At 47.2% G+C, this 27,264-nt stretch overlaps 7 protein-coding genes and 1 non-coding gene across 8 annotated transcripts; 4 read left to right on the top strand and 4 right to left on the bottom strand.

Moving 5' to 3' along the window:
- Positions 1-40: 40 nt before the first annotated feature.
- Positions 41-2,965, top strand: ONS95_010840 (uncharacterized protein; the record flags this gene model as incomplete). Its single annotated transcript, XM_058504422.1, has 2 exons — positions 41-435; positions 568-2,965. The coding sequence occupies 2 exons, from the start codon at positions 41-43 to the stop codon at positions 2,267-2,269; spliced, it is 2,097 nt and encodes a 698-aa protein (XP_058358978.1). The 3' UTR covers positions 2,270-2,965.
- On the bottom strand, positions 2,966-4,249 carry ONS95_010839 (uncharacterized protein). The gene is made up of 3 exons (XM_058504421.1): positions 3,985-4,249; positions 3,661-3,937; positions 2,966-3,613 (listed from the first exon to the last, which is right to left on the bottom strand). The coding sequence occupies exons 1-3, from the start codon at positions 4,191-4,193 to the stop codon at positions 3,059-3,061; spliced, it is 1,041 nt and encodes a 346-aa protein (XP_058358977.1). The 5' UTR covers positions 4,194-4,249; the 3' UTR covers positions 2,966-3,058.
- A 134-nt stretch (positions 4,250-4,383) lies between these two features.
- On the top strand, positions 4,384-10,750 carry DCL1 (Dicer-like protein 1). Its single transcript, XM_058504420.1, has 6 exons — positions 4,384-4,516; positions 4,851-5,932; positions 5,981-6,830; positions 6,918-7,848; positions 7,934-9,095; positions 9,194-10,750. The coding sequence occupies exons 2-6, from the start codon at positions 5,080-5,082 to the stop codon at positions 10,492-10,494; spliced, it is 5,097 nt and encodes a 1,698-aa protein (XP_058358976.1). The 5' UTR covers positions 4,384-4,516; positions 4,851-5,079; the 3' UTR covers positions 10,495-10,750.
- A 571-nt stretch (positions 10,751-11,321) lies between these two features.
- Positions 11,322-12,792, bottom strand: ONS95_010837 (uncharacterized protein; the record flags this gene model as incomplete). The annotated part of the gene is made up of 3 exons (XM_058504419.1): positions 11,322-12,043; positions 12,101-12,527; positions 12,595-12,792. 3 exons carry the CDS (start codon positions 12,790-12,792, stop codon positions 11,322-11,324), a joined length of 1,347 nt encoding a protein of 448 aa, XP_058358975.1.
- Positions 12,793-13,976: 1,184 nt separating this feature from the next.
- ONS95_010836 (uncharacterized protein) lies at positions 13,977-15,220 on the bottom strand (the record flags this gene model as incomplete). Its single annotated transcript, XM_058504418.1, has 3 exons — positions 13,977-14,494; positions 14,560-14,983; positions 15,092-15,220. 3 exons carry the CDS (start codon positions 15,218-15,220, stop codon positions 13,977-13,979), a joined length of 1,071 nt encoding a protein of 356 aa, XP_058358974.1.
- Positions 15,221-21,404: 6,184 nt separating this feature from the next.
- On the top strand, positions 21,405-22,952 carry SSU1 (Plasma membrane sulfite pump involved in sulfite metabolism; the record flags this gene model as incomplete). The annotated part of the gene is made up of 5 exons (XM_058504417.1): positions 21,405-21,631; positions 21,685-21,985; positions 22,035-22,060; positions 22,157-22,742; positions 22,800-22,952. 5 exons carry the CDS (start codon positions 21,405-21,407, stop codon positions 22,950-22,952), a joined length of 1,293 nt encoding a protein of 430 aa, XP_058358973.1.
- Positions 22,953-24,488: 1,536 nt separating this feature from the next.
- Positions 24,489-24,560, top strand: ONS95_010834. The gene has a single exon. It is a non-coding gene; the product is annotated as a tRNA-Arg (tRNA).
- Positions 24,561-25,027: 467 nt separating this feature from the next.
- On the bottom strand, positions 25,028-26,544 carry ONS95_010833 (uncharacterized protein). The gene is made up of 2 exons (XM_058504416.1): positions 25,744-26,544; positions 25,028-25,680 (listed from the first exon to the last, which is right to left on the bottom strand). Exons 1-2 carry the CDS (start codon positions 26,429-26,431, stop codon positions 25,268-25,270), a joined length of 1,101 nt encoding a protein of 366 aa, XP_058358972.1. The 5' UTR covers positions 26,432-26,544; the 3' UTR covers positions 25,028-25,267.
- Between the last annotated feature and the right edge of the window lie 720 nt (positions 26,545-27,264).

Genomic DNA, 27,264 nt, shown 5'->3' with positions numbered 1-27,264 from the left:
TCTCTCAACGACACCTAATACAAGCACAATCAACCACAACATGGACACCTTCCCATATACCAGTACACCAACACGACGTCCCAAGCGCCGTCGCCCTTCAATCACCCACTCCACCATGTCCGACAACAACTCCATCTCCATAGCAACTTCTCGTCCTCGCAGAAAAGCTGCTACAACAAGCAGAGCTCAACTCAAATCTGAATCCCGATATCACAATGAGAGCAGAAGAGGCCGCAAGATCGATTCCAAGTCCAAGGACAAATGCAAAGCAGCACCTAAAGCCAGAGCTAAAGCTAAGAACGCTAAAGCTGTGGAGTGGGAGGGGGAGGACGACGATGAAGATTTCTTCGAGTGTCCATGTGGTTTTGGATGTGAGACGATTAGTGATTGTGAGAATGCGCAGAAGGAGGTTATGGTTAGGGATGTGGGGATGAGGTTAGTATTTTGTTTTCTCTATCCAAATTTTGCGGTTCAGTTTTCTATCTCATTGTCAGATAACCCTTTTGTTGAAATCTTTAGATTGAACTCCTCCTCTCATAACCCTTTGACTAATTCTCCGATCCACAGTATAATCCTCAGCTCCACCGGAACAGCAAATATCCTCGTCGGCGCTCCTCCCAACCAACAGTCCTTCACCATCCACAAAGAACTCCTCGCCATCCACTCGGGATACTTTGCTTCTCTCTTCTCTTCACCTCCAACGTCCCTTTCCACCACTCCAACAACATCATCACCAGATTCAAAAGCGAACACCGCTCTGGAAGAAGCTCTCACAAGGGCTATGCGAGGAGCTAGCCTTGATGTCAATATCAATGGAAAAGCCAGCAGAAAAATCGATCTTAGCCTGGCTAAGAATGAGGGGGAAAGTGTCAAAATGGAGACTCCCGAACAAGAGGACGACGACGACGATGATTTCATTATGATTTCATCAGACCAGTATTACTTCAATCTGTCGAAGAAACGCCTTCTAACACCGATCACTACGCCAAGCAAGTTCACACCGAAATCCCGGGGCACAACCACGACGATGTCAACACCTTCTCCATCACCGTTCATCACCAACCTCCTCGCCCGCTCAACCACCTCCAAACAGATTAACAACAACACCACACCCTCTCCTACACCCACGCCCACACCAAAATACCTCCCTACCACTCCGACTCCCACATCAACAACACTTCCATCCTCCACATCGACACCCACTCCCTCCCCCTCCACATCCCCCTTCCCAGCCCCAAAATTCTACTCCCTCCCCACCATCCACCCCCTCCCCTTCACCCTCTTCACATGCTACATCCACCACGGCACCCTAACACCCACCCTCCTGACCCTAACCGACGCAGCACAAACCTGCACCTGGGAAGCCCTCTGGGCACTCGGCTCCAAACTGCGCGCACCGGGATTCATGAATTACTGTATGGAGAGCCTGAGGGCTATGAAGAGCGTGCAGGATGGGGGGTGGCTGAAGCCGAAGACTGTGAGGGAGGTGTGGGGGATGGGGCTTGAGATGGAGGAGGAGGAGGAGGAGGGGGAGGAGGTTTTTGGAAGTGGGACTGGGACGGGGAGATGGTCGTCGTCGCCGCTTGATCGAGAGAGTCAAACTCACACTACGGCCAATAAACTCAAACTCTTCACAGCATCACTCGTCGCCTCCCTGTCACCACTGACCCTCTACCCCCCGACATCAATGGACTACCGAAACTGGGAACGTACATTTACCGGCATCCCGTCACTTTCTCTCGCTGTTGAGAAGGTCAAGTCTGATCTCAATCTCAATGTTCAGCACTCTTCTTCTGGAGATCAGGATGCGGGAGAGGAGGAAGAGAGAGGAAAGAATAAAAAGCCCTGGGATGACAAATTCAGACACTATTGGAGAGTGGAGGAAGTTGATATCAGGGAGATGTGGAGGCAGATACTGGAGAAAGAATACGATGTAGCATACACTGCTCATTCTCAAGCTCAGTCTCAAGCTCAAAACAGCATCACCACCATCCAAGGACTAGAAACACAAGCAAAGAATGGAAATGTAAGCTCCATGCTAAAGATGATGGCCCTCAAAGGAGAGGAGTGGGTCCAGACGCTTGGGAGCGTGGATGGATATGGTGGTGGTGGTGGTGGTGGGGTTGTGAAAAGCGAGAGTGAAGATGATGATGAGAGTGAGGATGAGGAGTTTTACGGGGATGATAGCGAGGAGGAGGATGAAAATGAGTATGAGTATTTTAAGGGAAGGAGGAGGGGGAGATCGAGGAGGAAGAGAGCTAGGAGGTAGACAAAACTTGATTGGTACGGAAATGATGGTTTTTCTGCTAAGACAATGGAAGGTGATAAGCCTGAATAGTGAAGCATGAACTTATTCATGGTTGGGGTTTTACCTCTATCGTCACCTACCACGCTAGCGGAAGATGCACTCTTGGAGGGCAAGGGAGGGCTTGCTCGTACGTACATGTTGAGCAATGGTACATACATGGTGTCTGACCTGGACTTGGATCCTATCTACCTTCGTCTTATTTCAAGATGATTGGGAACAAGATGATTGAGGGTGCTGAAAGCATAGGTTAGAATAGCAGTGAACAGCAAAGACCAGCAGAGAACAGCAGAGAACTGCAGAGAACTGCAGAGAACAGCAGAGAACAGCAGAGAACAGTAAACATAAATTAAGTTACCATAGCAATAAACCCAAATTACCGAAGCTTCCGATGTCTGTACCTTGGTTGGATCACCTCACAGTTTGTCGGAATGGGCTGATTGCTTGTCTGCTTGTTTCTTTGGGGCGCGGAGGAGTGAGTCGAAGAAGCAAATATTACCTGGGAGAGCAATATCCAGGGCCTAAGCCTGGATAGACAATAGCCTTGAAAGGCTCAGAAGCAGGTCTGATACCTTAGGGGTTCCCATGAAGATGAATTCAATAGAATAAGAGGTGTAAGGAGTCGCTCATCACTGGGAGAGTAAATGGGGAAAAAGGATACTTCAAATAACATATTCATTATCCTCTATTCATGGTATTTCCAGCACCCCTGTATCAATTAGCACATATTTCTCTTCTACCTGGGTGGCTAACTTACTTTGGATTCGCCTCCGTAAACTCATCCCACTCCCTAGCCTTCATAGTCTCCTCATCACCCTTCTCATAATTATCCTCATCCGGCTCAGGCGACAACCCACTCGCCGCTCCACCTCCCTCAATGATCCCACCTCTCGCCCTCTCCTCTTCTAGATACTCATCAATAGTCATCGTCGGCAGATTATGTCCGGACCTAAAAACTCCAGCCTTTAAAGTTTGCCTACTATCCAATAATGTAAATGGTCTCAACGGTTTTCCTCCAGCACTTAGTATTGGTCCTTTGTTGGCGGCTGACAGCATGTCCCTCCTATCCAGCCGTTCCTCAGAGCCATCGTCTTTATCCCGTAAGCCCATCCGTTCTCTATAGTCGCGCTCGAGGGATTCTGGACCATCTGGTCGTGGAGGGGGGGCCATGGCGAGGATTTGTTCCTCGAGGTTGAGGGATTCGAGGGATTGGAAAGCCTTGTGTGTGCAGAGACGGATATTTGTGATTTGGAGCTCGCGGACGGCATCGTCGTCATTCTGGAGATAGGCTGGGTTTTGTGCTAGGAACTTCACCATGTCAACAGAGCGCTTAGTATGAAATTCCAATGTTTTACCTCCAGCTTGCTCTTTAACTCTTTTTCCAGCTTGAAATTTGCTATTTTCGCCCCTCTGCGTAACGCAGGATCTGCATTATTTATTGTAGAGAAAGTCTTTGGGTACTCGGTGTAGTCGGCATAGAGCTTCTTCTGCGCAGAATCGAGGATTTCATAGTGATCTAGTAGGCTCAGATATCTCTCGAATGCTTCTCGAGCTCTGTCGAGCACTGTTTTGCGGTCTTTGCTGGATATCCGGAGAATGAGTTCGGCGAGGTGGTAGTTGATGACAAGATATCTCTTTTGTCAGCACCATAACTACTTTTCAAGGCAGTCGATACTCACTGTAGATCTCCAGAAGTCAAGTCTTCTAGTGTTTCGTTCGGACTGAATAGCGAAAGACGATCTGCGAGCTTGAGGCAGTCGTCGTAGGTTGCGATTGCGGCGGCAACATTCTGCTGGTAGGTGGCAGTATTGCTGTCCCATGAGGCTTCAATATCCTTCCGCTGCTTCTCTGCGGAGCTGTAGAGTGATCTGATACTCTGTTCTGCCATGGTTTCGTAGACTGTAAGGTCGGGAGTTGAGGTTGTGGTAGGGTGGTTGTTGTTCTGGACTCGTGGAGAGAAGATCAGACGAAGACGCATGGAGGGGCAGCAATGCCAAGAAAAGGCACGAGCCGACGCGATGAGATTTCGCGTCTCCCCAGCCGAGATGCCCAAAGCAGACTTCATCCCTCAAAGCCAACCGTCTCCCAACATCAACGAGGTCAACAACACCACAACACTCAACCTTGTTTCTTCACTCCAAGGATCTCGGCAAAATGCCGTAAATAATCAATGATGAGCCCCGGGAGTTAAATCCTCTCTTCCCAGACAACGTACATCACCTCCAGTTTCACTTCTTTTGATATTCTCTGCACGCTTTGTTTGTTTGCTTCCTCCGCTTCTCACCTGTTGTGCAGTCGATTTATCACTTTTATTCATCTCTTCTCATCGTATCTCGATTCGATTGGCTCACTACTTCTATGCCATGCCATTCACCGGCTACTTGCAAGATCTTAGCCAATTGATCGAGGAGAAGGATTGCTTGATTCCTCTCTCGTCAAGTCCAACTAAAAGCAAACTCTCTCACTTGCCTTCAGCTTCAGCTTCAAATTTTGAATCTTCTGCGATTGCTATAAAAGACTCTTCTCCGACTGACTTGAGCTCCAGCATATGGAACGATCTCCTCCTATTGACGGAGACAGCGACCCTCGCAGCTGAACCTGAGCCCGTGATTGAAGCTGAATCTCAGGTTCTTGAGACTTCATTCACCGAGGGCGGCTTACAGGAAGCAAAAAATATCTGGGATCTTCCCGAGGCAACTCTTTTCCAGCCTCTTCCCTCCTCTTACCTCGATAAGAGCTTGAATGAGAGCCAGCAGCAACTGCATGGGCTTCTCATGGTATCTGTGCAAGAAGCCAGTTCTTCGTCATCGCCACAAGGACCTCCTGCCATGGATTTCAACCAACTGAAGGGCTGTTCTGAAGAATCGCCGTACCAGCTACAAGATTTGTCTACCATGGATTTCCAACCGGAGAAGTCCCCAACGCCTTCACTGTCCACCCAACCGACTTCCAAAGTCAATGGAGCACTAAATCACTCCCTAAGGTCAACTACGCAGTCATCTGTGTCATCAGTTCCTCTTTATTCAGTATCAGCTCCAACAGTCGAGACAAATGTCCAGACATCTGCGATTATCAAGGCGGCTCAAGAGGCCGGTTGTGCTCCCATCTCAGCCCTGAACCTCCACCCAACGTCAACAGCTCTGGCTACGAGAACCACTGAAGATGTCATCGCAGACCTCAAACGCCCTCAACAATACAGTGTCGCATCCTCCGAGCCCAAGCGCCGTTTAGGCTCCTATGCCAGTATACAGTCGTCCGTTACCTCTGAGCAAGAAATCTCAGAACAAGCTCCTTCGGAACTCGCTGCATTGTCGATCAATACCCCAGACGAGGAACAGGATATTATTGACGATGAAAGCGACAGTGATGATGCTCAGCCTGCGGGTAGACCACGCAAGATCACCGAACGCAAGCGTAAGCTCAACGCCGTGGCTGACGAGCATTTGCAGAAGCTCCTCGAGAGTTCAACTAAGGAGGCTATCAAGTCTCGACCTCAAGAACAGCAGTCTACTAGATGGCTTGTTGACCAGGCAGAGAACAGAGTCATCATCTCGAGCCCCCGTGAGTATCAGGTAGAACTTTTCAATAAAGCTGTTGAGAAGAATATCATTGCAGTCCTCGACACAGGTCAGTATTGCCCCTCGCTGGCCTTACATTTCTAACATTCCCAAATAGGATCCGGTAAGACACTGATTGCATTACTACTTCTTCGTCATATTTTTGCCCAAGAACTTGAGGATAGAGCCAAGGGGTTTGGAAAGCGTATCTCATTCTTCTTGGTTGACTCTGTTCAACTCGTTTTCCAACAGCATGCCGTCTTGAAGGCCAATCTTGACCAACCCATGGATATGTTTTGCGGTGACATGGGCATTGATCTTTGGAGTAAGGGTCTCTGGGAGAAGCACATCGACAAGAACATGGTCATCGTTTGCACAGCAGAGGTTCTTCGCCATTGCCTGCATCGTTCATTCATCTCCATGTCCCAGATCAACCTCCTGATCTTCGATGAAGCTCATCATGCCAAGAAAGACCATGCCTATGCTCGAATTATCAAAGACTTCTACGTCTCTCACGACAAGAACCATCGTCCAAAAATCTTTGGCATGACGGCTTCTCCAGTCGATGCCCGTGTCGATGTAAAGAAAGCCGCGTTTGAGCTTGAGGCTATTCTACATTCCGAAGTCTGTACAGCGATTGATACGAGCTTGCTGCAATTTGCTGCAAGCTCGAAGACAGAGAAATTGGCCGCTTACAATCAGCTACCCCCACCATTCCAGACTCCACTCTATACCCAAATGCATGATAGGTTCAAGACTAATTATGTATTGAGGAAACCTCTCACTTTTGCGTTTGGGGCTACGAAGGAGCTGGGATCGTGGTGCGCTGACCAAGTCTGGCCATTTTGCCTTGCAGAAGAAGAAACCAAGAAGTTGATGGCCAAGACTGAACGTAAATACCATGCTAAGAAGATCAATGACCCGCTCGCTATTCTCGAAAAGCAAAAGGCTCAGATTCAACAAGCTCAGTAAGTATTAGGAACATTCATTCGTTCCTCTCATACCTTACGAACCCTTTTCAGTTTTGAACATTGCTAACCCTCCCATCCTTCCAGGGACATCGTCAAATCTCATGTCTTCGATCCTCCCGACTTCGACCCTGCTACAACAACAGCGGGCACTACCAACATTTCATCAAAAGTTGTCGTGTTGATTCGATACTTGAGAGAGAGATTCGAACGTCCCACAGACGACAAGTGTATCGTGTTCGTCAATCAGAGGTACACTGCCCGCTTGCTTGCTAGGCTCTTCATGCAACCTAATATTGGCACACCCCATCTGAGAGTTGGCACATTGGTAGGCACCAGAAGTGGAGAAGCTGGTGATTTGAACCAGTCTTTCCGCGATCAAGTTCTAGCCATGACGAATTTCCGCAAAGGTGCCATCAATTGTCTCTTCGCCACATCCGTCGCCGAAGAAGGTCTAGACGTACCAGATTGCAATCTTATCATCAGATTTGATCTCTACACCACGCTGATTCAGTATATCCAGTCCCGGGGTCGTGCGCGACATGTCAATTCTCGGTATATTCACATGTACGAGGATGGAAATCAGGAACAAATGCAGATCATCATGGAGGTACGGAGGAATGAGAAGATTCTGAAGACATTCTGTGAAAGCCTGCCTGAGGACCGCCTTCTTACTGGGAACGACATTGATATGGATCATTTCCTGGCCAAGGAAAAGAGCCATCGAGTCTACAAGACCCCAGCCGGTGCGAAGTTGACTTACAAGATGAGCCTCATGGTTCTCGCCAATTTCGTCGACTCGCTGGAGAGTGGAAACGAGACCAATCTGCAACCAGAATATGTCATTACCGTCCAAAACAAACAATTTATTTGCGAGGTCATCTTACCTGTGAAGTCACCGATCACGGGTTCCCTCGGTCGTCCATGCTCCACGAAGCAAGTGGCGAAGTGCTCCGCAGCTTTTGAGACCTGTCTTGAGCTGATCAAGGCCAAGCATCTAGATGAGCATCTACTGCCAGTAAGTATTGGGGGAATTCATTTATCTCTCAGTATTTTCCACAAACCTTCCTAATGTGACAAATACTGATTCTGCTTGTTCTTAGACCTTCACCAAGCAACTACCCGCGATGCGTAATGCTCTCCTTGCTGTCGACTCTAAGAAGCGAGAAGCATATGATATGAAAACCAAGCCAGCTTTATGGTCTGTAGGTGGTATCCCGGAAGAGCTTTACGTCACTGTATTGAAGCTGGTAAACCCGGAGGTCTTGGATCGACCTTCACAGCCTCTTGTTCTTTTGACTCGCTCCAGACTGTCCCAGCTCCCATCGTTCTTCCTCCACTTTGGTGGTGGTCGACATTCCGAGGTAGCTTGGGTTTCTCTGTCACGATCTCTCACAGCTACCCCAGAACTTGTCGCCAAGGTCAACACCTTTACTCTTTGCATCTTCCACGATGTATTCAGTAAAGAGTATGAATCAGATGCGTCCAGGATGTCCTACTTCCTAGCCCCCGGATTGTCGCTTGCTAGCGATGCAGATGTCGATCCTGCATCTGTGGTTGCATGGGACGCGTTGCAGTCTGTTGTAGACCACCAAGCTAAGTGGGGAGACAATCCATGGGACAACATGGCCTGGAAGACTGAGCCCGACGAGTTCTTCAAGGACAAATATATCGTCGATCCGTATGATGGATCACGGAAGCTGTGGACGGTCGGCGTCACTCGCGATCACGTCCCACTGGGTCCAGTTCCGCCCAACAGTGCTCCTCGTAAGGGTACTCGGAAGAACAACGACAATATCATGGAGTACAGTTGTAGTCTCTGGGCAAAGGCCAGATCACGTCGGACCTTCGATGAAAATCAACGTGTCATTGAGGCTGAATTCATCTCACTTCGTCGTAACTTGCTGGACGAGTTCGACACACCAGAAGAGGAATCACACAAAAAGTGTTTCGTCATTCTCGAGCCGCTTAAGATATCTCCACTCCCAACTACTGTCGTTGCTATGGCATATGTTTTCCCGGCTATCATTCATCGTCTAGAGTCATACCTGATTGCTCTGGAAGCCTGCGATTTGCTGCACCTCAAGATCAGCCCCAACCTAGCTCTCGAAGCTTGCACCAAGGACTCCGACAATTCGGAAGAACATGGTTCTGAGCAAATTAACTTTCAGCGTGGGATGGGCAAGAACTATGAACGACTCGAGTTTCTAGGCGACTGTTTCTTGAAGATGGCAACCTCGATTTCTCTGTTTGGTATCCATCCAGGTCAGTACTTTCATACTCCTGAACTCAAAAGATTCCCATCTACCTTGAGACGTCTTGCCCGGTCATATTGACACTCGCATACTGACTTGTTGATCCAGAAAATGACGAATACAGCTACCACGTCGATCGAATGTTGTTGATTTGCAACAAGAATCTCAAGAACAACGCAATGAAGCTCAAGCTCTATGAATACATCCGTTCCCAGAGTTTCAATCGTCGAGCTTGGTATCCCGAGGGCCTGGTTTTGAAGAAGGGCAAGACAGCCACTGCACCAAACACACACAAACTTGGAGACAAGAGCATTGCCGATGTTTGCGAGGCTTTGATAGGCGCGGCATTATTGACATACCACGAGAGCAAGGATATGGATACTGCTGTGCGTGCTGTCACTGAACTCGTCTCCAGCGAAAATCATCAAGTCACTTGCTTCGCCGACTATTACAAGCTTTACACGAAGCCAAAGTATCAGACTGCTCCTGCTACCGAGATGCAGCGCAACCTCACCTGGCAACTTGAGCAGAAACACCCGTATCACTTCAACTATCCCCGCCTTGCTCGCTCAGCCTTCACCCATCCCTCATACCCCTACTCGTATGAACACGTCCCCAGCTATCAACGTCTAGAGTTCCTTGGCGATTCCCTTCTTGACATGGCTTGCGTCAACTTTCTCTTCCACAATTTCCCTGACAAAGACCCTCAATGGCTCACCGAGCATAAAATGGCGATGGTATCCAACCAGTTTCTCGGTGCCCTTTGCGTTGCTCTCGGCTTCCACACCCATCTCCTCCTCTTCAACACCGGCTTCCAAAAGCAAATCTCCGACTACGTATCCGACATCACCGAAGCCCGCAAGCAAGCCGAAGAAGACGCCATCCGAGCCGGAAAGTCCCCCCAAGACTGCACTCCCGATTACTGGGTCTCTGTCCGGCAACCTCCCAAGTGCCTCCCCGACATAGTCGAAGCCTACATCGGCGCCATATTCGTCGACTCTTGCTACGACTACTCCGTCGCCGAGGATTTCTTCGACCGCCACATCAAATGGTATTTCCTCGACATGAGCATCTACGACTCCTTCGCCAACAAACACCCCACCACGTTCCTGACCAACTTCCTGCAGATCAACATGGGTTGTGCGGATTGGAGCGTTTTGACCAAGGAGTTGAAGAATATTGATGGAGCCAAGCCGACGATTGTCGCGATGGTTATTGTGCATGGGAAGGTCGTGGCGGATGCGCAGGCGGAGAGCTCGAGATATGCGAAGGTCGCCGCGGCGAAGAAGGCGATGAATCTTTTGAGTGGGCTGCCGCTTACGGAGTTTAGAGAGACTTATATGTGTGATTGTAAGCCGGAGGATGTGGAGGAGAATGAGGATGGGGAGGGCCACGGTACTGCTGTTTAGCTAGCGGCCTACTTTTTCCTCCTGGGACGGCTTTCTTAGATCTTTGCATTCTTCTGAGCATTTACACTTGCATTGCAGCCAGTATTAGAGGTATACACGGGATATGAATCAAAATCAGTACGCGCATTCAGCAAAGGTGTTTTTTTCTAGTCTGCAAGCTTTACCATAGACCTCAGTTATCCACAATGATAGATAGTCCTATTTCGTGGGCATGACAGTGATTGGCAGTACCTCACCCCACGGGACTTCAATAAACATAAATAATCATCAACGTCTGGAGCCGTGAACACTTTGAAGTCACGGTAGCTACTACGTGGGTCTATATTCTCTCCATGAGCAATTCACCACCAGGCACCATTGATGTCCTGGTCGCCATTCTCATCGAGGACGCAGCAAGGATCAATTAACGAAAAAGTCGAGTCCAATTTGAAATTTGTCAAACCATTCATTGCAGCTCTAGGATCTTCCCCCACTGTCCCACGAACCTGTGTCCACCCTTCACTGTCTCTGCTTCGTACTCACTAGGAAGGAAATGCTCGGTTTGAAATGGAACGACTCAGTCACAGTCTGAATTTCTGAGTGTATAAATTCATGATCCCTCACACCCGTCCGCAGATCAGTTTCCAAATCAGAGTACCATCCCTCCATCCTAGCCTACCATGACCAATAATGATGACAGCTGCAAGTCGAAAGTTGAATCCGCCAAGGTTAGGATGGTGTTGGAAGCTGGGAAGATGAGAACCGAGCAGCTGGAGATTGAAATTGTGTGATATACTCGGGTCTATGCGGTTGGTGAGATGGTGGAGGGGCGGCGATGAGAGACTTTGCTAGTAGGGTAGTGGTCGTTTCGTGCCACGAACTGGAGTTCCATCACAACCAAAGGAGGAAAGATGCTGTTTTCCGCACAAACGGCATGCTCGTCTGTTTAAAGAGAACCCTAGTGATGTGCTAGTTGAGGGTGGAGCCCTGGATCCTGCGGAACTCAGGGATGACCAGCGAGAGCCATTCTGTCTAGCCGAAGAGCCCCTAGCATTCGCTGGGCTGGATGTTGGTGATATAACAACCATTGGTCGCTTTTTCTCGGGCTCTGAGAACGAACTTGAAGAACCCGGACTGCATGGAGCAGCAGTAAGCTCCTTAACAGTGGCGATCCCGCTCCTAAGCTGCATGTGTCGGAGATGGCAATCAAGAGTCGGGTTTGGCATAGCGGCCATGACCCTGCATACCTTGTTGCTGTAGTTTACTCGACACGGTGAGTGCGTTTTCTCTTCCGAGCTCATCAATTCCAAATCTGCGGGGTGTTCTCGAGGATAGAGCACTTCTATATCTCGTATGAGGTCTGCAATAGTTGTGACGGAGTCTTTGATCTCCTCTGGCGTCTTTTTAGGCCACAATCCGCGTCGACCAAGTTCCAGTAAGAGACTACCGTATATGAGAGGATTGCATCGTTTATCGCCACAGGGAGATGTCTTCGTGCATCTTTGAAGATGTTGGTAGGGAATATCGAGAAGTTGAGTCAGGGTATTCTCACGAATACTCTGGATGCTTTCTGCAAGTCTCGTTATTAGCATGTATCCAAGCCTGCGGTTCCAAATGCTGCTCATACCAAGTAACTTCTCAGGGAGTATAGCCTCATCGTCCTGCAAGGTTCCTTTCTCCTGTGCCGTACATTTCTCCAGAATTGTCTTCGCCGTGTGCCTAAAATTGTCTGCCATTCCAAAAGCCCAAGCAATGTACACCTTCCGTCTGGTATCACTTGCAAACAATGGCAAGCTCTTATCATGTAGGCTAACACACCATCTTTCGGTCCATGGCTTGACAATAGAAACGCAATCGTATTGTTCGCAGAGCACAGCAATGTCATAGAGAGGCTTGATCGATGCCTCGAAAGACGTGGGGATTTTGGCGAATTGGAAATGAACGATACGTAGGAGTGTCAAGAGAGCTTCACCATCATCTTCCTTGAAATCCAGCTCCTTAACAGGGCCATCTTCTTCTTTGCACCATGGTGGGAATAGAAATCTCTTCCAGACCTATGTTGAACAAGATCAGTAACCAAGTTTCTGCGGTCAGACGTGCACTTTGTATAATATGCCTTACCTGACTGGCAGACGCCATGGAGCCACTGATAACTTTGCCTTTCATCTCCTCGCCATGAAAGTTGACGGTGATGCAGATATCACCTCCTTCAAAGGTGAAGGGATTCTCTGGCCCGGTTGAACTTGGCCGGAGCATTGAGATGTCTGAGGTACGCGAGCTGCTCGTGTCTGTGGCAGGATGAGGAGTGTGTTCTGCCATGTTGATTGTTGGGAGAAGTTTGTGCTAGCGTCAAGATTTCTTGATGTTGCAGTTGCTGTTTGTACAGAGACTGTTCTTGATTGATTGCAAGAAGGGTAGGAATATACATGAATGATTTTGTCACTAGAAAGTAGAGGCTTCGCTTAAGCCAAGTAAGACATTGGCTTGGCAAACATTCACTGGTCAAGCCAAAACGCTTTCGATAAAGCTGTCAGAGAGAACTTGCCACTGCTGGTAACTGATAAATCAGAGCAGATATTGAACTCACAGATTAGATGTATGCATATATGAGTTAATCTTACTTGAATTGGATTGTTTTCGGACTGCGAATGGACGAAATTGAAGACTAATCGCTATTCAGATGGTAGGTAATGTGGAGGAACGACAACTGTTTTTCAATCTCAGAAATAATGAGATTAACCTTCAGCCTTGACAGAGAGTATGCGTCAGCTTTGTACATCCTTGGATGATCAATAAAGAGAGCAACGCCAAGACAGCCTCAACAATTCGAAGGCGCCAAGACTTTCGCGTCCCCATTCAGCGAGACAAGGCGCTTGTCGAAGGGATAGGCTTCGCGAATTCGGGGTGCTGAGTGTCCCTCCAAATATATTCGATCATCTGGATCTACCATCTTGGGATTATAATGGTGGGCTTCCAGTGAAGAGGTTGACGGTGCTGCTCAAAGACAGGTGAGAAGCTACATTTACCTATTCTAAAGATCAAAATCTGGTGGCGTACTCGTCTAATTTAGGCACTCCAGTACTGGCTCGAAACAAACCTCGTCCTAGAACAACGACAAGTCATCATTCTGATCTCTACACGCTTCGTGGGAACTGATCACTTTCTCGCGTGTTTTTATTCATCGATATGTATTGTTCTCAAATTCTACTTGCCTTTAATCTTGCTCCCCTCGTATGTGTGAAATCGTCTTTGCCACATATGCCATCAGTTTGTGATGCTAAAATGGGAGTAAGAATATTCGTGCAATATTTTTCGAATGCTGAAACTCGATCATTGATATTAATGTGATGAAGTAAGCACCATCCACCAACTTCCATCATTTTCATATGTTAGCCAAGCGAGATTCCTCGACAATTTTCTTTCCATCTAAGAAAATAAAGCCTTCCTGCCATTGGACTGCTCTTGTGTCAGGATAAAGGACTGTCTTATGATGTGGACAGATCCTATTCCGCTGGTCGTTTACGTGGATTGGGAGGGCAATTGTTGGTGGGTACGTGGTAAGTATTGCAGCGGACACATCGAGGATCTTGTCCATCTTCGGTCCTGGTAGCAGTTCCGTTTCTCATCTTCATATGGCGGGTGTGGCAGTCTAGAACTGCATTGGGTAAGGTTTCACACAAGATATCAACCCACTTTTTCTGTGCAGAAGCTACTCCACAATCGCTGTGATCCTGACGCTGCTCACAACTCGTAGTTGATTGATATGGATGGATGTCCAGGAATTGAATGGTAAATCTCAGACTGTAGAGCGTGCCCTTGTAGTCTTTTGCTGAGATACGGGGCCAAAGTCCAGCGCGTCCAAGCTCCAGGACGAGTGCGCCATTCAGAGCTGCATCACAGCTCTTCCGTTCTAGTACGCAACCGCAAACGGTATTCTTGCCATGCATATATCGGTCAACTTCTTTGTAAACCAGGTTGAGATACTCATTTATCTTTGCCTCGCGAATTACCATAATATTTTCTATATCAAGCACCTTCAGATGAGCAAATATCGTCTCTCATACCATAGAGGGGGATATCTGTTACCTAAGAACTTGTCTGGCATCACCTCTGAAACTTTTGTGCCATAGAAAACGAAAGGAGATCCATCCTGGTGTAATTCGATATGTAGCAACAAAAGCGTCGCTTTTGAACGAAAGTAATTCTCCCTGCCAAATGCCCAAGCGATATAGATCCACTCCTCCTTGCCAATTGCATACAGATCATTGGGTTCATTCTTAAGCCAACTTTCCAGCCAGGGCTTGAGGATAGCATGACAATCGTATTGCTCGCAGAGGATGGCGATTTGATACAGCAGCAGGTAATGTAACTCGTTCGGGACATAGCAGAATTGCAGGTGAGCGATATTGAGTAGGATCAACATTGCCTCTCCGTCGTCTCCGCTGAAATCAATCTCCTTCACCTTTGAGGATTCGTTGGACCATGGTGGAAAGATGAATTTCTCCCAGACCTACGAGATGCATTAGCATTGAACTGTAGCATGAGCTCATGAGCTAATTCGTTTCATGCGAAGGAATTTGCAACTGTGACGGTGTTTCAAATGTATCAAGATACCTACAGGACTTGCCAATACCATGGCTTGAGTAGCGACCATACCCACCATCTCCTCTCCTTTGTATTTGACCTTGATCTTGACGTCGCCACCCTTGAAGTTGAAGGGATTGCTGACGGAATCGGCAGACGACATCGCGGCGTTGATCTGATGGGAGTTAGATGGTCGGAGGGTGTCTTCAAAGGGTATATTATGGTGTTGTTGGTAAGAAGTTGGTTTTGGAAGAAAAGTTGAGTTGAAATAGGGTTTGGGAAAGGAGTTGACAAAAGGAAGGAGCGGACCGCCGTCCTTCAAATAAGCGAGGTGCCAAGTCGAATGTAACATTCATACCACGCTTCACTTTCAGGATTCACTTTTTGGATACGACAAACTTATGATCAATTGTAATTTATTTTCAGTACGCTATGCTAGAGGTCCAAGGAGACAACATGTCTTCAATTCAGAAACCATCATATCGCCATAATAAACAGACTGCTCACATCACTCCTCCAGGGATGGGTGACGAAAGAATCCGTTGCTCAAAGTGCGCTATTCAAGCTGAAGCAATCATCTAGTTTGAAGTTACAAATCCATCCCTCTTTCTTTTCAAAAATGTCTTATTCTTCTGAACGCTTTCGTAGGTTGGGTGGACACTCCTAAAGGGTCGGATGGCGGATTGTGCAGCGGACGCATTTGGGATAGTCGTTGTTTTCGTCACCGCCTGGCATTTCCATGATTATTATCCTGAGCGCCATATGTGCGATATGACTTTCAAGAGTTGGGTCCTGGATGCTGTCCAAAGAGGACTTGACCTCCCATGACTAGTCCCCGGAGCGCATTTACCATGATTGTCTCCATCTCCAAAGTGGCGAACGGAGAGTTCGTCCAATACTTTGACTAGAGCTTTGACTGAATCTCTTACTAGTCTTTCTTGCGGTCATAGCCCCAACTCCTCGAGTTTGAGTTGCAAAACGCCGTAATGATACATGTCGCAGTCGAAGGATGAGTGTAAACATGACGCCTCGATCACTTTCTCATATACCAAGATATAACCATATATAGCGTGATAGGTTATCTGAACTAAGTTCTCAATTACATTCAATCTAGCATCTTGAATGCTCTCTTTGTTATCTGTTAGATAATCGTACTGAGAATCTACCTCTGGAAGAGAAAATGTACCATAGAGACCCTCTGGGAAGACTTTTTGTAAGAGATGAAGATCAAGATCAGTATCATCCTCAAGAGTGCCGATTTCCGAATTAGTACCATAGATATTGCAATCTTTCGAAACGCAGCAACGTCCCCAAAAGCCCAGAAGATATAAGCTTGGCGTTCCGGGATAGCATCTAGGCCATCGATATCAGTGCTGGCACGCTCAGTGTAGTCGATAGTTTACGGCCGTTCAAACGACCCCGTTTTAAGGCTTTTAAACCAACTGTAGTTTTACCACCTAATTACGAACTGTAGTTAGTTCTAGTACAGCTAAAACAAATGGAACAGGGTCGTTCTGAAGAACGAAGAGATAAACTAACTTATAAATTTGCCTTTACAGAGTCTCCAATTGCTTTATTAATCCCTAGCCCTTTTAAAACAGTATTATCATTTAACCTATAAATACTAGTCTACGAATTTAAATACTCTAGATATCTAATTCCAGTGATCCCGAAGAGTGATTTTTACTGTAGAAATCGTGTGTTCTAGATCGCTTTCGCGAAGAGGCCTCCTAGCTTAGTAATCCTGAACCTAGTAAGACTTGCTAAGACCCACTGAGCTAATCAGCTTTCTAGTGTGTCTCACCTACTCTGCTACCCCTTAGCCCCTAAGTAAAGTCTAAGAGCTGAGATAAGCCTTGTACCTCTGTACAGTAGAATAATCACGATTCGCCTTTTGGAATACTAGCTAAAACGGGTTAAAACGAACCCGTTTACCGAGCCTCCGGACCAACCAACGGCCGTTTTAAAGCTTTAGACTCAACGTCAGTTCGTTTATAGTAGGCGGTAACGAACGGCAGTCAGTGCTAGTTCTTGACGAAACGGCAAAACTATCGACTACACTGGGCACGCTTTAAGTCCTTCCGCTAATTATTGACCCAAGGACTGACAACGCACAAACAATCGTACTGCTCGCAAAGAGCAACGATGTTGTACATAGTCAGGAGATCGATGATGGTGGGGATGTGATTGAGTTGGAGGTGGTCCAAGGTGGGGTGTGAAGCTTGTGCCAGATCTAGGTTTCCATTAACCGGTTTTTCAAAATCTTTCCAATGATTGGGAACAGGGGAAACTTACTGGACTAGCCAGTGAGATGGCGTGGCTAACGACCCTGCCTTCAACCAACTTTCCTTTGCAAGTTACCTGGATATCAAGATCTCCCCAATCAAATATAAAGAGGTGGTTGAACGAGCCATCACTAGATAGCGCCATGACTGGGGAGAGTTGGATGTGTTGTAACCTGCGACGTTACTTGTCGGGATCTGGTTGGAAACTCGAGAATTTACAGGTTACAAAAATAGGCGGGACATCGACGACCGAGTTATCCCCTCAACTGCCGAAAACACACCTGTCCAGGGCACAGCGCCGAAGCGAGGCGCTAAAGCTGCCTGGATAACAACAAAGCATTCAGACTTCGGCGTTCTTCGCTTAATTACAGGGTCTGCTACAGGTGTGTTAGCTACGGCAGTTGAGGGGACAAACTATCTCTACCTACCTTGGCAGCGTCCAATTTTGCTCTCACGTGCTTTTAAACTACCCTCATACAACCTGCCTAGTAGGCGTCCACTTTCCGTTACCATAGTTACGACACCCAGACATCTCATTCACTAGTGTTCACAATCAGTGTAAAAGCCATCCTTGAAATCAATCTGGGGAAAGTCTAAGAGGTTCGATCGTTCCCACTTTTAGCTAACAGATTCAGATGCAAGCTGATAGGGAATCACTGGATAATGAACAAAGCTAAACAAGCTCATTGCACAAGATGGGCTCAGGAATGAAAGCTCGTTGCTTGCTCCAAATCAACCAGACGATACATCAAGGCGCATGGAAGGATAGATTATTACATTAAAGAACTACTACAGCCTGACGGGCAATTTTAGCTCGCTACAACACTGCCTCATCTCCAGCATCCATACCTCTCCTACACTCACTCGTCGGGAGCTGATCTCTTCTTCTCATTAACAGCGCAGGCCATCATAGAGGAATGAGTTTGCGAGCACCTCTCACAATAGGCAGAGTCAAACATAAGAACTTCTTCAGGGACGAGTGCTTCGATTCCGCAGGTGTATGACATAACAGTCAAGTACCAGTGTCGGCATATCCTTAAGCATCTGCTCCATGACTGGAAAATCCTCGAAACGCCGAGAAATCGCGATGCGTTGGCCCACTTCTGCCACCTGTCTGTGGATGAGAATGAGTCTTTAGTTCTCGAATTGTGCTCGCCAACTGGCCGACTGAGCCCAGAATTTTACAAGCTTCAACTGGAGACCAGAGACCGCTCTGCTGTAAGCCGATGAGAAGGTCACCGTAGACCATGGCGTCGCAGCTCATTCTGCCGCTCCTACAGAGAGACTCATCCACGCGTGCGATATTGCTATACTTCCTCACTTCTGCGTAGATAAAGTCAAGAATTTCCTGCACTATAGATGCTCTCATGGCCATTATATTCTCTGCGAAAGTCAGCTTGCCCTTGGCATCGGGGGGAGCAATACTACCAGTACTCTCCAATGATCTTATCAGGCAGCGGTCCAGCGAGTTCTTCACCAGTCGAGGTCAAGCATACACCACCCAAAACCTTTAGTGAGTTCGTCATCTTGAGCGCAACCTCCTTGAATGACCTCTTCTGTACTTGATGTAGCCTTGAACCTGAGCATGCGACTGACAACGCTAGCACAGCTAGAAGTCCTCATTTGTAGTGCATGGTGCGTCCAGCCAGGCACAGAGTTCGCGGGGACGACGCTACATAGCTCGCATCTACCGCGAGTTAGGGGTTCCATTAGGGATCGAGGGTTGAGGTCATCATTCGGACGAAGATCCAAAACATTGCATTCTGACTGTCCTGAACTTGTTATTGTAAATGTAGTAACGTAGTCAAGTAGAAATGAGTCTACTACAGTCTCCCGAACGTTCCCTTTATTCCGTCAATGGATTGCGTTTTAATGAGTGCAGTGTGAAAACCAACGGGAACGACATCTTGTCGAAGTCTATAATTCCAAAATTCCTCACCCCAGCCTTGGCATAAGTCAGGTCCGCTTTTCTATATTACTTATATCTTTTCAACGAAGTCTTTATCTCGATGTTCAGATTCCATTTTCAAATATGTCTCAATTGGAGATCTACCACACCGCCAAGCTAGTACGAGCAAAACTTCTTCAAAGACCATAACCTCTTCCGACTTGTTGGGCACGCAAACTTGTACGAAAAACCCATTGTCGCATACAGCAATTGCACCCCGAAAGATGAACCAAGGATTGATCGATATAGAAAGAACGCTGCAGCTTGCCAACGATAAGACACCACCTCGCCTCCTTCAACGAACTGGATAGAGATAAGTCAGCAGAATTCGCCTCGGATTTCTAAATCTGAGATGACGAGGGACGGATGGCATTTGAATAAGGGACGTCCTACGTATCAGGACGAGAAAGATCAAGACGTTGGATGCGAATTGTTAGCCGACTTCATGGTGGTCTGGATCCGGGATCGTAGGATAACTGTGAACGACGGCGGGATGAGAAAGCACGAGTCAAGCGGCCGATCGATTCTAGTAAAACAAACTTCGCGCTACTCTTATGTCGGCAATCAATGAAACAATCGAGTTGGAGGCACAATCTTGAAGCGCGAGAGGCTCATTAAATTGAGCCTGGGGACGGGTTTGAACATAGGACAGAGTAATACTTCGTATCTGGGTCCGGTGCAGCATGATGGGGCTGGATGAGAAATTGAAGGCATCCCCTCAACTGCCGTATCAAACACACCTGTAGCGAGACCCTGTAATTAAGCGAAACACGCTGAAAATCGTTATCTTCCAGGCAGCCTTAGCGCTTCGCTTCAGCGACGTGCCCTAGAATAGTGTGTTTTCGGCAGTTGAGGGTTCACATCCCTTTGAATAGTAGAAACGACGTGACTCCAGCAAGGAATCGTAACTCTAATATTATGAGATGCCATCGAATCTGTTTCGAATCTGTTTTAACACAAAGATTCCAGGATTTTGCAGAGAGATTCTAGGGCGGCAGATATTTGCCGGGAATTTAGGCTTCAATCCCCTAGGTAGTGCCCCGGAGCTGGGCACTCACCGCTCCCCTTTGTCCTTGTCTTCCCAGCAGCCAAAGCGCAGGATTGGGCTTGCAAAAATGGACGAATCGTGGACCGAATCCTTGTGAGTAGGAAGAAATTCAGAATGGAATACCATCCCTTCATTACTCCAATTCAATACCCAACTGGTCTATTGTGCGATACTAGCACTGGATGAAGTACTGAAGCCGAATTATTGCCTACGGATGATCGTAAGCGAGATGTTACTTATGGAGGGCTATGAACACTTCCTAAAGGCCCCTTCGGAAGTCACCTAGGTGCTTTTTTTACTTTTTGGTCATGGCTTTTGGTCCATTGGCGTGCGCCGCGCGTCACCTGCCTATTTCACGAGGCAAAGGGCACTGTGAACGTACTCGAAATCTTACCGCCTGGCGCGCTTCCATTTCTCTACTACTATCATCCCCCCCTTGAAATAATGTTAAATCTCTAGAAAACTGGAGTCAGTATACGCAGCTTTCTAGGGTATCTATCTAACAGAAGTAGCTGCTTCAGGCCCTTGTAGTCCTCTAGAACAGAACCTTCTGCAGTTACCCTGATATTTACAACAAACCTAATTCTAACTCATGCCTTAACTTCGTAAGACTGATAAGGCTATCTAACCACTGAGAACTAAGTCTTCAAGCCTCCGCCCCTTATCCTCCACACTTTAAACATTATTTCAGGGGAGGGGATAGTAACACAAACGCTGCGACTGTCGTCATTACCATTTAATTAAGTTTCCTCAATGTGGCACTCTTTACAACTTGCCCCGGTACCTCCAGTGTACGTTACACTCTGTATCATCATGACATGACGCCGGAAACATTTCCTGTCTGGAAACAGCAGCCCTTGAATAGAGGCCTCTAAATACAGACATGATTCCACTGTGTGGCGACAAAACTTTACTTCTAATTCTACACTCATAGCAACCACGCGAGGACGATCTAGTACTACTATTACTACTACTACTTTCACTACGAGATTAGTAGGAACTTTCGCACCGACCCATCGACCTCTCTTTCTCGTTCTCAGAAAGCCTCAATCTCAATTTCAACCTGATGGATCCTACTGGGATCCCAACCCGCTTTCAGGATGGTTTGGCGCAGCAGAATCAGTCAGAAAACGCCTGTGCGCAGATGGGTGACACTGGAAAGCTCAAGGGCGCTGCACCAGAAAGCGAACTGCTGTCTTCTACAGAAAACCTTACTAAGAGGGATGACCTATCCCCCAAAGACGACCAGAACCGCCGTGGATGGAGAAAGATTGTCCGAAATTTCACACCTTCGTAGGTTTCGCTCAAAGCATCTCGCCAATCTTGGTATTCTGACATCTACTTAGATGGTTCTCGGTAAACATGGGCACGGGAATTGTGTCAATCCTGCTTCACAACCTCCCTTACAATGGAAGATGGCTTTACTGGATCTCTGTCGTGATCTTCTGTCTCAACGTGGCACTCTTTACAACTTTCCTCTGTATCTCGATCGTAGGCTACACTCTGTACCCTGCCATTTGGAGAGCTATGATCCGGCACCCAGCACAATCTCTGTTTCTAGGCACCTTTCCTATGGGATTTGCAACTATCGTCAACATGGTGGTCTTCGTCTGTGTGCCTGCATGGGGCTACAGAGCCGCCCAACTGGTAAGTAACAGTTAAGTCGAAGAAAGGCATTCCAAACTAAGCATAGCAGGCTTGGGCTCTCTGGTGGATTGACGCGTCAGTTTCCTTGGCAGTCTGTCTCTATCTGCCCTTTGTAATGTAAGACTCTTCCTCAAAACTCAGGTAGGTCGAACGCTGAACACATTCCCACAGTATGTCTCTTCACACAGCCGAACTCAAATCCATGACTGCCGCTTGGCTTCTCCCTATTGTTGCTCCTATTGTCGCCGCTGCTACCGGCGCCATCGTCGCCGATGTTCTCCCAAACCCCCAGCACGCCTTGATCACGGTCATAGTATCGTATATTTTATGGGGAACGGGCGTTCCACTCGCCATGGCAGTTCTGGTAGTATATTTTCAACGTTTGACGATCCACAAACTCCCACCTCGCGAGGTTATTGTCTCGGTCTTTCTCCCCCTCGGCCCTCTAGGCCAAGGCGGCTTCGGCATTCAGAAACTAGGGATGGTTGCCATGAAGATATTTCCTCAGACTAGAACGCTTAGCGAGGCTACAACCAAGTCTGGGGATATCCTCTACGTGATGGGTTATTTGATGGCTCTTATTATGTGGGGATTTGGATTAGTCTGGCTCTTCTTCGCATTGGCGAGTATCAGTCGGAGCAAATTCCCCTTCAATATGGGATGGTGGGGTTTCACTTTCCCACTGGGAGTCTTCACTACCTCGACAGTTCAGATGGGTATGGAATTACCTTCGGCCTTTTTCAGAGTTCTTGGCACCGTTCGTATTCCTTACAGTCTTAGCGTCGTTTAAGCAGTCGCTGACTTCCAATTCCAGATTCTCTCCGTTATTGTGACGTTATTGTGGATAATGGTAGCAACTACAACGATCCGGAAGGCTATCACTGGAGATTTGTTCTTTGCGCCGTATTTGAAAGATGTAGAGGAAAAGGAAGAATTAAAGAAGAAAAACTTTGGACAGGCTGTGTAAAACCATATGGTAGTTACCCTAAACAATGCAATGCTACTTCAATCATCCAATCTGATGAAGTACTAAGAAGCTTCCCAAGCTCCACTTCCATTATAGAGGTCAATAAAAGATAGAGTGGTAAGCTATATGCGTAGTTTCAGCCAGCAAGTATCTTAAACTGTCGGTACAACGTGGAAGAGCAAAACGGGAAGGGCGATGTGAGTTCCAATTGGAGAGTCTGATTTATTGCATCTTTGACTTCACCATTATTGACGATGGCTTAGAAATGATAAGGAATATAGTTTGACCGTCTACGGATCATCAGAATTGCTTGTCTACTTCGCGAAAGCAAGCGCTACAATTCCAATTGTCCAAACCAAGCTTCCGGCTTGTCTATATAGCCAAGCAAGTGATGCAACTCCAGTTGTCCAAATAAAGTTTCCCATGTCAACTATCATAAAAGAAAGCCCGACGCTATCTAATCGTGCGTTCGTCTCACTTCAAAAAGGCAAGCAAGATGTGTTTGGCAGAAACTAGTGCCTTCAGCTCTCGACAGTGAGGGGGCGTGCTCGAGGGCTACAAAACCACCTTATCCCTGCACTAAAGAGAACTAAAGACACTAGAGTAGATTCTTTGATTACTTTTATATACAAAAACCCAGAGGGACGGTGGGTGGGGAAATCAAAACTTTGCTGAGGAGAGCGAACGCATATAGGAAGGAAGAGAGTAAAGGAGAGAGGTGCAAAGTTATCCTCTCTACGCTTAGACCCCCTCTGTTTCAACGGTCGTAGGCCCTCGCACGAATTTTGCAAGCAGTGGAGTTGAGGGGAAAGTAGCCACAGGGCTAGCTAGAACCATAGCTTGAGACGCGACTTTGCCTTTAATAATCTCTCCCTGGACCATCACGGTAACATCAACATCTCCTCCATCGAAGCTGAAGAGCTGGTCGAAAGATAGCTCGGGTGCGTCGACCGCAATTGACGCATTTCCTGGTGTACTTTCAGTGTTTGTATCGCTCGCCTTCGTGAGAAGATCGGGGCCACGAAGAAGGCTCACAAGAAGTGACGTTGTGGTTTTGTTCTCGGGAGTAGATACATTTGGTGGAAGATGGCCTGGCCTAAAGACGGCAAGGGAAGTACAATTCACTTCTCCGTTAGATTTAAATTAGTTTTCCATCCTCGGGATCACACTAGATTTAACAATGAAGTTTTGCTCTCGACAGATGAACATGCAGAGCCAAGCCCAGGAGCTCTTCAGCTTTGCATCGAGCAGCAACGCGCTTGGTGTTATTCTGCCTACACTCAAAAACATCACTCCATTCCAGAAGACGTTTCATCGTATTATCTTTGGCGATACACTGGAATTTATCTGGCTGGATATAAATATTCTACCAGTCATGCCGGCGAGGGGGAGCTGAGTAGGTAAACAAAGCAGAGCGACAGCCGAAGGTGGGGCTTCTCACGCTAAAGCCAAACGAGTGCGGCCGGTTGAAAAGTTTTTCACGACAATTCTTACTGGTACTATATCACCAAATAAGCAGCTTCGTAGCATATAACTGGTCGGCTGGCCCAATGGCAAGGCGCTTGACTACGAATCAAGAGATTGCAGGTTCGATCCCTGCGTCGATCAAGATATAAAATTTTTCTTTTGTATTTTTGCATTTTGCATTTTGCATTTTGTCAACTGCAAGGATGGAAATTCTTTTGACGATATTCACTTTTCTTCTTTTTCTCCTTTTCTTACAGTGTCCATGTGGGGCAGCCTTTTAGACAACCCGCTGCGAAGCGAAATCCAAACCAACCCTTGGTAGAATCTGGATGTGATGTAAATAACGATAGGATGAAACTATGAATCTGTTCCTCTGTGCAGCATTGGCCTGGATAAAGTATGCATCTTTTGCTTTGAGCCAGCGGAGCGTAAGTTTGCTGCAGCTTCTTGGCTTCTTTAATTTTCTAACAAAGCAAGCTTGCTGTTTACCATGAGTCACGTGCTTGGAGTACAAATTACTCCATCAACTTCTAAATGTGAACTCAACAAGGCCAATGCAGATTTTGTGGGAAAACCTGATGGAATAGCACAGAAAGACTTTTTTAAAGAACCGGTTATCGTCATTATTCTGTTCCTCTATGCAGTTCATCTAGCCACCAAATTTGACCGCCGTACTCCAGCACAACCCCCTGACTTTTCTAACAGCCCCCATTAAAATGGTCACTCCAGTCGCCCTTTGCCGTTCGCCACACCATAGAATCCGCATTCTTCTCGTACGGCCTAGAGTCCCTACAGTGCCATCAAATCGGCATAGGGATGTATCAAACCCAAATTACACACTCACTGCCTCATCCCGAATCCAAATCCAAAGCCTCCCTCTGCATCCTCATATGCTCCATATGAAACCTCTTCATAGGACTCGGGATATTAATCATCGTCTGGCGAAAATGAGCACTATACTTATATGGCGGAGCGCACATATGAGTCGGGTCAGCTCGTTCAATCGTGATACTTCGAAGTCTGCCACAAAGTTCATTGACATTGTACTGAATCTCCTTGTGATGCTTCATCGGCAAGAGACCAATTCTTTCCAGCGATGTCTTGAGAGATTGGTGAATCGAAGCGTCGCAGGCAAGTTGACTTTCTTTTGTCTTCCCGCGCCGACAGATCGGGTATCTCATGCGATCGTATAATTCATAATCTTTGTATGCTGGTGATAGCAGTTGACGTAAAACTTCTTTTCGGATGCTGGCGATGGGTTCTGACAGCAAGGTCAGCCTCACTCAAAGTAAGCTGTGGATCTGGCGAACATAGGAGTACTAACCAATGATCCCAGCAGGGAGAGGTTCTGCCAAAGGTGTATCCTGAGTATTTCGACAGTATCCATCATCATCGATACGAATTGTTCGAATCAGATAAATAGCCAGCTCTTCAAAAACCTCTACCCTGCCAAAGACCCAGGTGATGAACAGCCAGTTCTCGTTTCCAGGCTTGAGTGATAGGACATCTTCTCCCTTGAGCCAGTCCTCAATCCAGGGCTTGGTAATCTTCACGCAGTCGTACTGGTCACACAAGACTGCGATACTGACTAACATAGAGTAGGGTAGCTCGGAAGGTACATCCTCGAACTTGCCGTGTGCAATGTTGAGAAGGATCAATAGTGATTCGCCGTCGTCTTCTCTGAAATCCAGCTCCTGAACATGGATCTTTCGAGACCTGCAATCCACTGAAGCAGGGGAAGCAGCCGACTGACAGCCATTCTTTGTGCTCGTCTTACTTGCAGCCTCGCATGTTGCAGTGCCAGCATTCACAGGGGCTTGCTCCGCCCATGGAGGATACACAAAGTTCTTCCACACTTTACATGCCGAGGCCATCGCCTCAGAGCAGACGCTTCCAATAATTACCTCGCCGCCGTACGTGACCTTAAGTCGGATGTCGCCGCCGGGAAATTTGAATGGAGTCCTGGGATCCATCACTGGAGATAGATTTGTGTCTCTTGTTGAAAATTCCATCCAAGCTGTAAATGATATTTGTAGGTTCGGAATAATATTTCAATCATTTTGCTACGAAAGAGAGAGGCTGTAATTTGTAGGATGCTGGCAATTCCTAGCAGTGTCAATTGATGAGTCTGCCAGCGAGTCTGCCTTGCCGGCTCACATTAAGCGAGGGGGCTGAGACGATGGGAGCTGGTTGGCGTACTACACATGCCGGATGAGTCATCTTCACTGAGTTGTACGTATCATTCCAAACTGGTTTTTGATTCTCTCTAATTGTTCGGTTTGGTGTATACAAATGCATGTTTGGCTTGGATAATCGATCTTCTTGCTCTGTCAGCATCTCGCCGCGTGCGTAGAGCAAAGCTGTGCTGGACGGATACTCACACAGCCAGCGTTAGCAAGGAAAAAACGAAACATGAACCTGGTAGCTTAGAGTTTCACCACACTGGTAAAATTATTGTTTTAGTGAGGCTTGTGATATATCAGGTGTGGGGACATTTTTGATATGTGCGGGGGTGTTCTCGGCGATGCGGCTTGCCGTGGATGTGCATATCCTATATCATCAGAAAGGCAAATCCCCTTTTTGGATTCGGTGTGCTCCCAATCTGATGAGACTCTGGTCTGTGGAAGATCATCGGTAACTTGCATATAGAATCTCACATATGCGTTGGTGTATAACCTTGTATCTTGTACTGCGTTCGCCTGCGGACATGTCACCAGATTAGAAACATTGGAATGATATATGACGCAGCTTTGGAGAGTCCTATAAAACACGCTCTTCTCACCAGAAAAAGATAACTCGGTACCCTCTTCATTATTTACATACAGTATTGCGATTTGCAATCTGA

This window comes from Cadophora gregata, assembly GCF_030347475.1.
Source record: "Cadophora gregata isolate MNR1 chromosome Unknown scaffold_5, whole genome shotgun sequence".
Lineage (NCBI taxonomy): Eukaryota > Fungi > Ascomycota > Leotiomycetes > Helotiales > Ploettnerulaceae > Cadophora > Cadophora gregata.
The sequence above is the reverse complement of the archived record's forward strand: the minus strand, read 5'-3'. Positions and strand labels throughout refer to the sequence as shown.